This window comes from Mytilus galloprovincialis, chromosome 8 (genome assembly GCF_965363235.1).
Source record: "Mytilus galloprovincialis chromosome 8, xbMytGall1.hap1.1, whole genome shotgun sequence".
NCBI lineage: Eukaryota > Metazoa > Mollusca > Bivalvia > Mytilida > Mytilidae > Mytilus > Mytilus galloprovincialis.
Genome location: NC_134845.1, coordinates 15,887,046 through 15,898,919, shown reverse-complemented (window position 1 = coordinate 15,898,919; position 11,874 = coordinate 15,887,046). Strand labels below are relative to the sequence as shown.

General features: G+C 31.3%; 1 protein-coding gene across 9 annotated transcripts in view; it reads right to left on the bottom strand.

Annotated features, from left to right (window-relative positions):
- Window positions 1-301: 301 nt before the first annotated feature.
- LOC143085169 (uncharacterized) overlaps window positions 302-11,874 on the bottom strand; it is a 29,255-nt gene continuing 17,682 nt past the window's right edge. For 3 of the 9 annotated variants that reach the window (XM_076261380.1, XM_076261385.1, XM_076261382.1), the window contains exons 5-14: window positions 10,575-10,646; window positions 7,690-7,746; window positions 6,452-6,505; window positions 4,910-4,951; window positions 3,863-3,937; window positions 2,727-2,789; window positions 2,304-2,517; window positions 1,700-1,765; window positions 1,181-1,273; window positions 302-773 (exon numbers count right to left, since the gene is read on the bottom strand). In XM_076261380.1, coding sequence (XP_076117495.1) covers window positions 489-773; window positions 1,181-1,273; window positions 1,700-1,765; window positions 2,304-2,517; window positions 2,727-2,789; window positions 3,863-3,937; window positions 4,910-4,951; window positions 6,452-6,505; window positions 7,690-7,746; window positions 10,575-10,646 — 1,021 coding nt within the window. In that variant the 3' untranslated portion in view covers window positions 302-488. The remainder of the gene's footprint in view (window positions 774-1,180; window positions 1,274-1,699; window positions 1,766-2,303; window positions 2,518-2,726; window positions 2,790-3,862; window positions 3,938-4,909; window positions 4,952-6,451; window positions 6,506-7,689; window positions 7,747-10,574; window positions 10,647-11,874) is intronic. The other 6 variants (XM_076261383.1, XM_076261386.1, XM_076261381.1 and 3 more) reach the window with 5 other exon arrangements.

Sequence of the window (11,874 nt, the reverse complement as noted above, 5' to 3'; positions counted from 1 at the left end):
TATTATCGTACATTTCGGCTATTTTTTCAAGGTCCCTTTGATATTAAAGCTCATAGAAATTAAGGTTCTAACTCTCTTATACAATGATGACTTTAAATGAATGTCCCTTTTGTCAGAAAGCTCATAACGTTTTACGTGTTTTATACATCCCTAGCTTTCAAATATTTGGGCATTTACCTATGACAACAAACCTATAGTATTCTTCCTTACTTCAATTGAACCAGACATACTAAATACTAAATCCCATAATCTGACTTTAATGGTACTGCAACTAGTTTGAAATTAATAACTTAGAAATTCATTTTTAACTAAAACTTTTATTTTATTTACCTGCCTTATATTACATAACCTTAATTATTAATGATATTCAAGCATATCTCCTACATGTACTGATATCAGAATATGTATAATATTGAATGAAAACATAAATAATGGTTCTAGGTATAATATATTTATCGTTGTGATTAAATAACTTGAAGAATAAAGGTTCAATCAACATCTGGTAAAGGTTGCACAACCCCTTTTGAAAGAAGAGGACCACCTTTGTGCAAAAATAAAGCAGGCCACACCAAAAACTTTACTCTGCGTCCCATTGTTGTGTACTCTTTGAAAATTTGTTTATCGTACACATTATCTGGGTCAAAATGAAGCAACATAGGAGGATCTTGTACAGCCGCTAGGTAGCAGATCTTTGCACAGTTTTCTATATACGACTCACAACATTGAAAATACTTTACGACTGTTGGGCAATGTAGAGCGTCCGTACTAATTTTCTAAAAGTAAATAATAGAACATAGTTTACATTCAACAGTAAAAAGTCATCAAGTTATGACGACTAAACATACTAAAAAGTGTCTTCCTTACTATCAATTTAAGATTCTGATTGAGAGTTTTACAAAATTGAAATTACTATGCAACACGGTTTTATCAGCATTAAAATATTGTAGTTTAAATTAAAATCTTCCTACATTTGGCACAACAAAAATCTAAGACAAATTAATTTTTATCTAACATTAACATAAGGAAATTTAATATATTATTAAGATTATTGGTCTTGAAATACTGGTTTTTTTTTTTTATTAAAAAGATGTATGATTTTGTTCCCTAGACACGACAAATATCACTAGTCATGGGTGATTACAATTCTGAATCTCAAAGATTCAAAAAACTATCAACATACCTTGTGTATTAAGGAAGCATATTTCCCTGAATTAGCTTTATACGCATCTTTGATTGATTTGATAAAATCTTTGATATCATCTTCAGGAAGACCCTAAACAAATAAAACATAATTAGTTAGAACATAAGGTTAAACATCTATATATATGTTGTTATTGTTTTATGTTAACTATGGCTTCAGAAGAATGTCAGTTTTAGTTTCAGTGTGATAAACGTCAGATCTAATAATTTCAATAATGCAAATTAAATAATGAGCAATGATGCAATTACATTTGAGGAGATATTTTTTACTCTCTTAAAACTAATGTATTTTGTCGTTAAGTAAGTATGTCGTTATGCTTTGCAGTAAACTAGACAAATTAATCAATGTATGACATGGTATCGATATATAGATAAAACATGAGTACAGTTATAGTTTTATTCATTGATGTTTGCTTAAGGCCCAGTGGAAAGCATATATCACGCATGTTCTGTGGTCCCTCCCCCCCCAAAAAAAAAACTAATACTTATACAAACTGACCTGAACTGACTGCAGCAAGCCAGATAATTGAAGTGTCAATTCTGCAATACCCTGCTCATTTGTCTCCTATGAAAAAAGTCATAATGTAGATTGAAAATATAAAATTGAATTGTATTTATTTACGACAAACGTCGACCTGTATATCAAATGAAATGAATGTACATTTAAACTGAATTTATTTTTTTTAGATTTTGATGAAATACATTCTTTAAATATACAAAATTAGTTGATACCTTTTTCAATTGAAATGAAAAGTATGTGTTATAATTAAAGGCAACAGTAGTATACTGCTGTTCGAAACTCATAAATCCCGATTGAGAAAAGATACAAACTAAAACTGAGCGAAACGCATAAACTTGCTTCAAACACTTTTGGTCCTGCGGATTGAAATCATAAGACATAAAACTTGTTCTTCCTGGTACCCTTTAACTCGTTTGGTAGATGGGAGGGTTACTGTTAATGGGTTCGGACTCCGGCTGGTATATTGGGTTTCTTTGTTTTTAAAAAATCATGATGTAATGCTACATATTTATCAAATAATTGTGTCATATCAACAATACTCAAATAACTTTTCAATTGTGAAATTGACTACATATTTATTCACCTTTAATATATTCAGTAAAATTGTGACAGCCTGTTCTTCATTTAACGAAGTGTCGTCAGTTTTCAAATCTTGTAGCTCTAAAAATGCTTCTGTCCATTCATTTTCATAGAGCTCATTAAACTGTTCTCCAAGTTTCATTGGACGATTTGGATCATTTAAGTCAGTGATGGCAGGATTATTCTCTCTCAATTTTACACCCATCATCTCACTTAACCTATAAAATTGCATTTATTTCCATCATGATAGCTATAGTGTTGCACTTGCAAAAATGTTTAAGGTTTGATCATTTTCAAAATTTGAAATATGTTCCAAAGAGAAAAAAAAGAACAAAAACATAACTTAGGAAAGCAATTTACATTTTTTTCTTTTGAAATTACTGTCTCTAAAAACCAAAAGAAGGTTTTGTATTTCCCTTGTTTTTACCTTGAAAGTGCCTCGTCTTTTGCCTTTTTCAATTCATCTCTTTCTCGAATCAATTCAGTAATCCTATTAATAAATAATTGTGGGGAAAAAATTCATATAGAGAATATAATGAGTAAAAGAAATTACACCCAATTGCTAAGTAATTTATTCCTGAAAAGACAAATGAGTACACGTCTTTTTTAAAATGACTATGAATAATCCCTTAAAGTTGCAAACACAACATTTTGTTTTCAATACCTTCAAAAGGAACATTGAGTGAATTCATATGGTGCTTTTTTTGTTGAAGAATTTCATTTGGGATAGCCAGAACATAGTAGATAATAGAATATATAGATTTATGGAAAATAAAATGCATGTAAAATCCCATCAAAGATACCAAAAGGTATTTAAAAGAGGGACGAAAGATACCAGAGGGAAAGTCAAACTCATAAATCGAAAATAAACTGACAACGCCTGGCTATGAATTAAAGAAGACAAACAGACAAACAATAGAACACTTGACATAACAAACATAGAAAACTAAGGAATACGCAACACGAACCCCACCAAAAACTAGGGGTGATATTAGGTGCTCCGGAAGGGTAAGCAGATCCTGCTCCACATGTTGCAACCGTCCCACTCTTAACTTCCAACTTTGTAGATGACCTTCTTTTTAGTTAAATGTTGCTTTATTCATGCATAAAAAGGGAACATATCAAAACGAAGTAAAATTGCCAAAATTAGTATTAATAAACTTTTAGTGGTATCTGACATGAATCTTTTTGGTCGACATCTTTAAAATCCTTTTTGAATTTCAAATTCAATGGATCAAAACATGGTCTTATTATTATTCAGTTTTACCGAAATGTAAATCACTTTATTTATTAGTATCCTCATAATCTAGAATTATCTAGTAATTTTGTATGGACAGCAAGTACTTTATAAAATTTCAAATACTTCGGTTAATAACAACATTCATTACTATATTGACACTTTTACAAAGTAAAAGCCAGTTTAACAACATACAAATAGTTTGGTATATAAATGATTTAGATTATCCGTTGATATCACATTGTAATGCTTGCTTGATTTAATTAATGTTATGATATGTCTCAGTTTCAATTATATACATAAGTATCATTTGTTAATATTGTTACCTTAACTCGTTACTTTTATTCCATTGTTGTAATTGTTCTATTTCTCTTTGGTTTCTAGTTGTTTCCTCATGGTGGCTGAAAAAAGTTACATTTAAACTATTATTTTTGACTAATTGGTCAAACTCATTATAAAATAAAGATTAAAAATGACAGAAAAAAAGGATTTTATCAATTCTTCAGAATGTGGTTATAGTCAGTAATTACAAAACAAATGGTATTCATCCAAGTTCTATTTTTACCCTAAGATTTTGCAATAAAAGATATGTTTTGATGCAACATCATATCATTGCAACCAACCTGATATTTTTACATCCATTTATCTGTCATTCTTCCTCTTGAAATTACATACAGATGAAATGTTAATGTAAATATAATTTGTCATAAGAAGTTAATAGTAGTTCATAAAGCTTTTATATTACTAGTAATTTAGTCTTAAAGCTTGTGCGTTGTGATTATTGTTAACGCTTGTCCAATGTCGTAAAGTTGTTTTAAACTTCTTTGTCGTTCAGACTGTTGTAGAGAGTTGTCTTTGGCAGTCATATGACATTTTCTTATTGTTTTATCAAGAAAAAATGATGTATCAAAAAATAATATAAAAGATAAAGATTTAGATTGAGAGACTGGTGAAGAGGAACCTAGTGCCTGTATCAGTAACAAACCGCAAGTTAGTAAATAAGTAAGTAATATGCTCATGATGAGTAAAAACAAAAATGTTAAATAAGAAAAAGCAAAATGAAAGTTGGTTAAAGACTATCCTTAACCCAATATAAACAGTGAATAGATTAAAACGAATTCAGCATTCTATAGACTAGAAATTTTGTTTAAAAGAACTAAACATCAAAATGTCTCATTACATTATACTTAGTTTTCATTGTTGTCGACCATTTCCGGTGATTAAACATTTTGATAGAGAATACAAGAATATCCACTAAGAAGAACAAAAGCACATGGTTGTTAAACTTCATAACATGAAAGCGTATACTCTCCTTTTATTTTGTAACAATATCAGTAGAGAAGTGTTATCAAAAGATTTCAAGTTTCCTTTACCTGTTACAAAGTCCCTCATTTTGTCTCGTGAGTTCACCCAGTCTGAAAACAAGAGTGTGGATGCTTAATCAAAATTGCGATTATCAAAAGTAAGACTTTGGTAAAATAAAACATTAATGATACTCTAATGGAGTGTTGCTATAAATAGAAATCTACTAATACGGTTAAACATAATATCAAACTTTTCGCAAAATATTATATTTTTGAAATTAAACATGAAGTAAAGCATTTTGTACAATATAAAGTTTGGAAGATATCTCACAAATTAATTCCAATAAATATATTAACAATTGGTTTGTGAGCAAAACAAATGCATCTGATGGGAAATTTTTCAATTTATTTATAATTTAAACAATTAAACAAAATGTTGGCTATAAGAATTATCTCTCTTTGGTTAAGAAGTTAGATTTTAGAAGAGCTATTTGTAAATTGCGTATATCCGCTCATAAGCTTCAAATTGAATTTGGTCGTTTTTCTAATTCTAATATTCCACGAAATGAAGAGAATTTGCCAAAAAACTGCTCCTCTGACAGTTAAAGGTGAAATCTATTTTTAACTCCTTGTGAAAATTTTAGTCTGATAGAGATGCTCTCTTTGACCTTGTTTGCCATAAAATGCATGACTTTTCTTTACTAAACAATCAGCAGAAATATATATATTTATTAAGCTGTGAAGACAATCAGGTTCTTAATGCTGTTGGAAAATTTATTTAAGTCAAAATGATTTAGATGTACAAAAGAAGATGTGGTATGATTACCAATGAGACACTTAACAAGAGACCAAAATGACTTAGATAGATATAGGAAGATGTGGTATGAGTGCCAATGAGACAACTCTCCATCTAAATAACGATTCATAAAAGTAAACCAGTATTGGTCAAGGTACGGCTTTCAACACAAAGCCTTGGATCACAACGAACAGCAAGCTATTAAGGGCCCCAAAAAATAGAAATGTACAACCATACAAACGGGAAAACCAACGGTCTAATCTATATAAAAACGAGATGTTCTTTTTCCTTATACTTGTATTCTCTATATGCCCCTTGTGGGTCCTTAATTGGTAATGAAATATATCTTATCTCTTATCTGATTATGTTATAGTTAGCATCCTTATACATAGATGATGATGGACGACAGCTAACGTTCCGTGGCAGATTATATATAGAGCATTAAGAGATGCATATATTTGGAAAATTTAACCACAAAGACTTATTTTTCTACTGAAATTTAGTAGTTTTGATTTTTTAATGTTTGAAATTCAAATCTCTAGAATTTTATATGAAAATATTTTATAGCATCAAACATAACGTATAACTAGGTATCGGTACTCATCGATGCTATAGGTAACACAGGTCAATATAAGTGGCGGTTCCAGAAATTTTCATAAGTTGGGCTCCAGTTATGCTTAAGTGATTCCCGAAATAATCTACCTAATTTTTGCACCATACCACCCCCTTAATACGCCTCTCAATATGTGCACAAAAAAGATTGGAAAGTATAAAATGTTGGAGCATTAGTACACAGTTCAAACAAATCAGCTTACTGTGTCTGCAAAATTCCTATCTGATTTTCTAGCCTCTGTCTCTTTGCCTCCGAACTAAAATTATACAACCGAAAGAATAAATATGTGTAAACAACAGATAAAAGAAGGAAAAAAACAAATAGTTATCGCTCGGCTGGCAAAAATTTCTCTTGATATTGGATGAAAAATGGAGAAATAAATCAGATGTAGGTTAGTATTACGAATAATTGCATCAAGTGATTTGTTAGCCGGTCATTACAATTTGCTCAGTAACTAGTGCATCCGAAATGGCATTTTTTGTTATCTTAAAGGTAAACATGGTAAATAACCTAATAAATAATATTATCATACTCTTCTATGGTAACATCTAGTTTTGTTAAAATTTTGCCATGAGTGGTTTTAGCTGTTCATTCTTGTTTTTTTTTATGTTCTTTTTGTTGTTTGTGTCGTTGGGTTGGTTTTCATTGAAGATAAACTCATCATAGGTACCAGGGTTAAATTTTTTAATGACGTTTACAAAATACTAATCAGTGACGCTCGAATCCAAAAGAGTTTAAAAGGCAAAATAAAGTACGAAGTGGAAGAGCATTGAGGACCAAAATTCCTAAACGTTTTGTTAAATACAGCTAAGGTAATCTATTCCTGAGGTATAAAAGACTTAGTTTTTTTCAAAAATTCAAAAGTAGAATACCTCTACATCTTATTAATGAGCGAACGAATTGGAGATATCATAACAAACATCCTTTCGTGTCCCTACAGTTGTCACATGTGGAGCAAGATCTTCTAACCCGTGTGCATAAAATGAGATCATCCCCGATTTTTGTGGGGTTCGTATTTCTCAGTGTTTATTGTTGTTTTTTTGTTTTTTGTAGACGGTTGTTTGTCTGTCGGTCGTTTTTCGTTTTTATGCCATGGCGTTAACGGTGTGTGCGTTTCAGCATATTTAGAGTGATGTAAGAATTGTTTTTATCACACCTGGGACAGAGAAACCAATTCGATACTATATTACATTTTTTTTTAAACAAAGGAGTACAAGAAGGTAAAAGCGGACCCTTTTACTCGTTTCAACTTTCTCGAAAAAAACACTTAATCTTTTTGCTTATTTATATGTCATTTTGTCTTTGATGGTGTGTTGTCTCATTGGCAATCATACCGCATCTTTTTGTTTACTTATTATGGTACACCAATCAAATCGGATTTTTTATCAAGTGGCTATCATTAATCGACATAAATTTAAACTACCATTGCAACATACTTACGGATTTAGTAGAGGGTCGTCATCGCTTTCGCTGTACGTTGGTTGTGATCTTTTCCTACTGAATTACCCATAAAGACGTTGTAATAGTTGACTTTTAAAAGTTCATATTCGTCAATTCAAAATATACTACATTTATATAATCATCCCTTTTCTTACGTATTTGTTCATGCTATTGCCGTGTTTATGTTCTTTAACAGATGTTAAACAGTATCCTAACATGCATAATCCATTACGACCGTTAAAAGCTAGAACAATTACGGAATATGCTAATGGAACAGTAATAACTCTTAAAGGGGCATTAGCTGTCAAATTCATGATCACCGATTTGACTCAAATGCTTATATTAGAATTATAACACACTATAACGCATTTCCTTGATTTAAAAAGTATAAAATAAACAATTAGTCTAAACGCCATCTAATTCAAAATCAGCGAGGTGACCTCCGAACACTGCTGACGGTTCTTTAATCCAATAAAAACATAAACATAGATATAAACAGATTTCTACTCGTTCAATGATTTTTTTCTAGGTCTGTTTGATTTTATATAATAGGTTATCATAACATGTTTATAATCGTTTTAACCTGTATACGAATTAGAAATTCTAGATCGATTCTGTCAATCAAATAATGCATCATTGTCAACGGATGAATTTTACAAAATCACAAATCTGTTCTTCTTTCTGTTGGTATCAAAGAAAACGAAGAAAATTTACCGTCATTATACTGGATACCAAAACATCACAAAACTCCATAGAAAGAACGATACATAGCTGGATCAGCAAAGTGTTCGACAAACATCTTTCTAAAGTACTGACTATTATTCTTTCTAGAGTGAAAGGTGGCCTTTAAAAAATATCGTGATGAAATATATATACCAGTGGTGTTAACATGGTTAACCAGATGTGGATTCTCAAAAATTCTAAAGATCTACTGATTAATCTTAGATCACAATCTCTGCAATTGTGAAGCAACATTAAGAACTTTGATAATTCTACGCTTTACACTTTTATTCCTCATAACTTCACCATCTCATCAAACAGAGTTTTTTCTATAAAAATGCGAATCGTGATACAAATCTCTTGTCTTGGGATATAATAATTCTTACTTTGTGAAGAACCACACTGAAACTACCAGAAAATATACTGAAGATGATATTATCCAAATGCTGCACTTTTTGATCGACAATCTATTTTGAGGGTTAATATGTCAACAGACATTCGGTATTCCAATGGGTACTAATTGTGCACCCCTACTGGCCAATTTGTTTTTGTACTCGTATGAAGCAGAATGCATTCAGAACCTTCTAAAAAACAAAAAGAAAAAGCACTTTTCGAAATTCTTAAATTTTACTTTCAGATAAATTGATGATGTCCTTTCACTGAATAACCCATATTTCAGCCAACACTTGCATCTCATATTTCCCAGTGAATTTGAAATTAAGGATACTACTGATACTAGAAGGACTGCTTCATACCTTGACCTTTTTTTCAATATTGACACAGATGAACGGCGTCACACTAAAATCTATGACAAACGGGACGATTTCAGCTTCCCAATTATCAATTTCCCATTTCTCATCAGTAACATATTATCTGCCTCTTTGTATGGTGTTTACACCATCTCAGTTGATACGTTATGCTCGTGCATGTTTACAAAATACGGTCTTCATATACAAGAGTGTGATCCTAAGGCAGAAACTGCTCCAACAAAGTTATGAGGAGGAGCGATTAAAAATGACACTCCGTAAATTTTAAGAACACCATCACGAATTGGTTGATCCATACGATGTGTCTCTATCTAAACTAAATAATGACATTTTTACCACGTCTTAGATTGTAGTTTGCCATCTTTTAAGTACAAACTTTGATCTTGTTTGGCTTTCTTTACTATTTTGATCTGAGCGACACTGGTGAGTCTTATATAGACGAAACACACGTATAGTGTGTAAGCCTTGTACCTTTGATACCTATTAGCATGTCGAAATGTACTATTGTAATGTTTATTTGTGTATTTCTATGTCCTCAATGTTCTTGTATTTATTTGTACTGTAGTCCTGTCATGTAATGTCGTCATTTTAGTTGTTATATTTAACATTGCCATAACAGTGCAAGGTTTGGCTAGCCGCACACTTTTATGTCCTGTAACAAGTCAGGAAACTGGCAGTTGTTATCATATAGTTCGTTTCTGTGTGTGTTACTTTGTCGTTTTTTGTTTTTTTGTTGCACTTCAGTGTTTCTGTTGTTTCGTTGTTTTCCTCTTATAGCTGATGTGTTTACCTCAGTTTTAGTTTGTAGCCCAGCTTTGTTTTCTCTCAATTGATTTATGACTTTCGAACAGCGGTATACTACTGTTGACTTTATTTAACCTTGTTTCACTTTTGATATTTATATTATTTTCCATTTACTATATGTTACCTGTCTCTTTCTATAGGAATCAAGTAAGGCTCACATAAACACGGATTCAATGAGGTCGAATTATTCACTTACAAGTAAATACATTTATTAGCGATGTTTCTTTGCTTATTTTTACAAAACTGAATCTAACTGTGTGTTAAAAGCGGGTTGTTAGTTCATTGTTTTACTTTCATTAATGATTGGACCAAAACAAATAAATTCCTTTTTATGTCGTAGCTAATGCCCCTTTTATTTGATTGCCAAAGATATGATTTCACATAGTTAATTACATCTTTGCGAAAATAAACTGTTCCTTGTCACATACTGGTAAAAAAATAAAGGTTCTTTGTTCCTTACTAATGTCCGAATTTTAATACAAGTGGAAAGAAAAAATATCATAAGCAAAAGATTTTTCGGAAAAGGAAGAACGAAGCACATAGTAGAAAATGAATGATTCGAGGGATGTACATGCACAGTGGAATAGAGTTTACCTTGTCCAATTAGAAAAGCCAAAAAGGTCTAAAACACATTTACAGCAACTTAATAAACATCTTCCTAATTTCCTACAAAATAGTGTTTTAAGTTTTACTACATTGTACAAACTGCGTTACAGTAATTCTTACACTACTTATTTGTCAATTACAAATCATTTAAAATTCCAAATACCATGATAAGTTATGTTTAAAACTATCTATCATAAAAAAAAAACTGGAAACGATGTGAGCACTTCAAGTTATTGTCCCCATGTCTTCCTGTTTTCTAGGACATGTCAATTTTACAAAATACTACTATGAATGTTTATCGAAATTAAAATATAAAAAACCGCATCTAATGTTTCCAAGACATACAACTGTTTTTTTCTGTAACCTTCTGGTACCAGACCGTGCATCTGCTTTTTCAATGGCGTTATCAGAATAATACATTTTGATTGTTATTTGCAAATTATGTCATTTTACTAAACTCATGCTGCAGTTCCAAGGCAAAGCTAGAATAGACTGAGCTATAAGCTGTTCTGCTTTTATGTTGTTTTTTTTTTTTTTATTTTCTCTTTTTACTCGTTCCACATACATGACACATTTGAATTTCCAAATGTTTGGGCTCGAACATACCTGCTGATTTAAAGATTACGTCAGAAACATGCAATGAAAAAAACATTTCATTGTTATTTGTTATAATGCTGGCGCTGGTGAATAGTTCTTATTGGGATGCAACCTGATGACTTTAATTTACAAAAATTTAATGCAAAGTTTTATGAAATACAGCATGTGTTCTATTGCACCTCAAGTAAATGAGTGACGTTCTGATTGGATTAACGCCATCACGTTGTGGCCCTGTATAGATGGTGAAGTCCCATCTATTAATGTTATTATATTCAAAATTGTTTATTTTTATGCAAATGTCTATTTTTATGCAAATATCGGCAGAAAAGTTCTAAGTGCGATGTATTCGTTATGAATGGTTCACTACGGATCAATAGAGGGTAAGTATAATCGTTTGGTCTTCTGCCTCACCCCTATGCATTTTAATTTTTACTAACCCTCTATTGATCCGTTAGAAGTTAGTAATAAACCATAAAACTTACACTTTCCGCCGTGATTTCAGATCAACAAAATAAATCGTGACTCAAATTATCAACAAAAATAAATAAAACGAAGCGGTCATTTCAAGAGTCACTGAAAATTGACATCTTAATTTGAAATTCAAGCGCTGTGAGCAAAGCTCGCACAATGATTCCACCGATCATTGCAAAGTCCATGCTTTGGTATTGGAAACCCCAAACGTATCTAGATC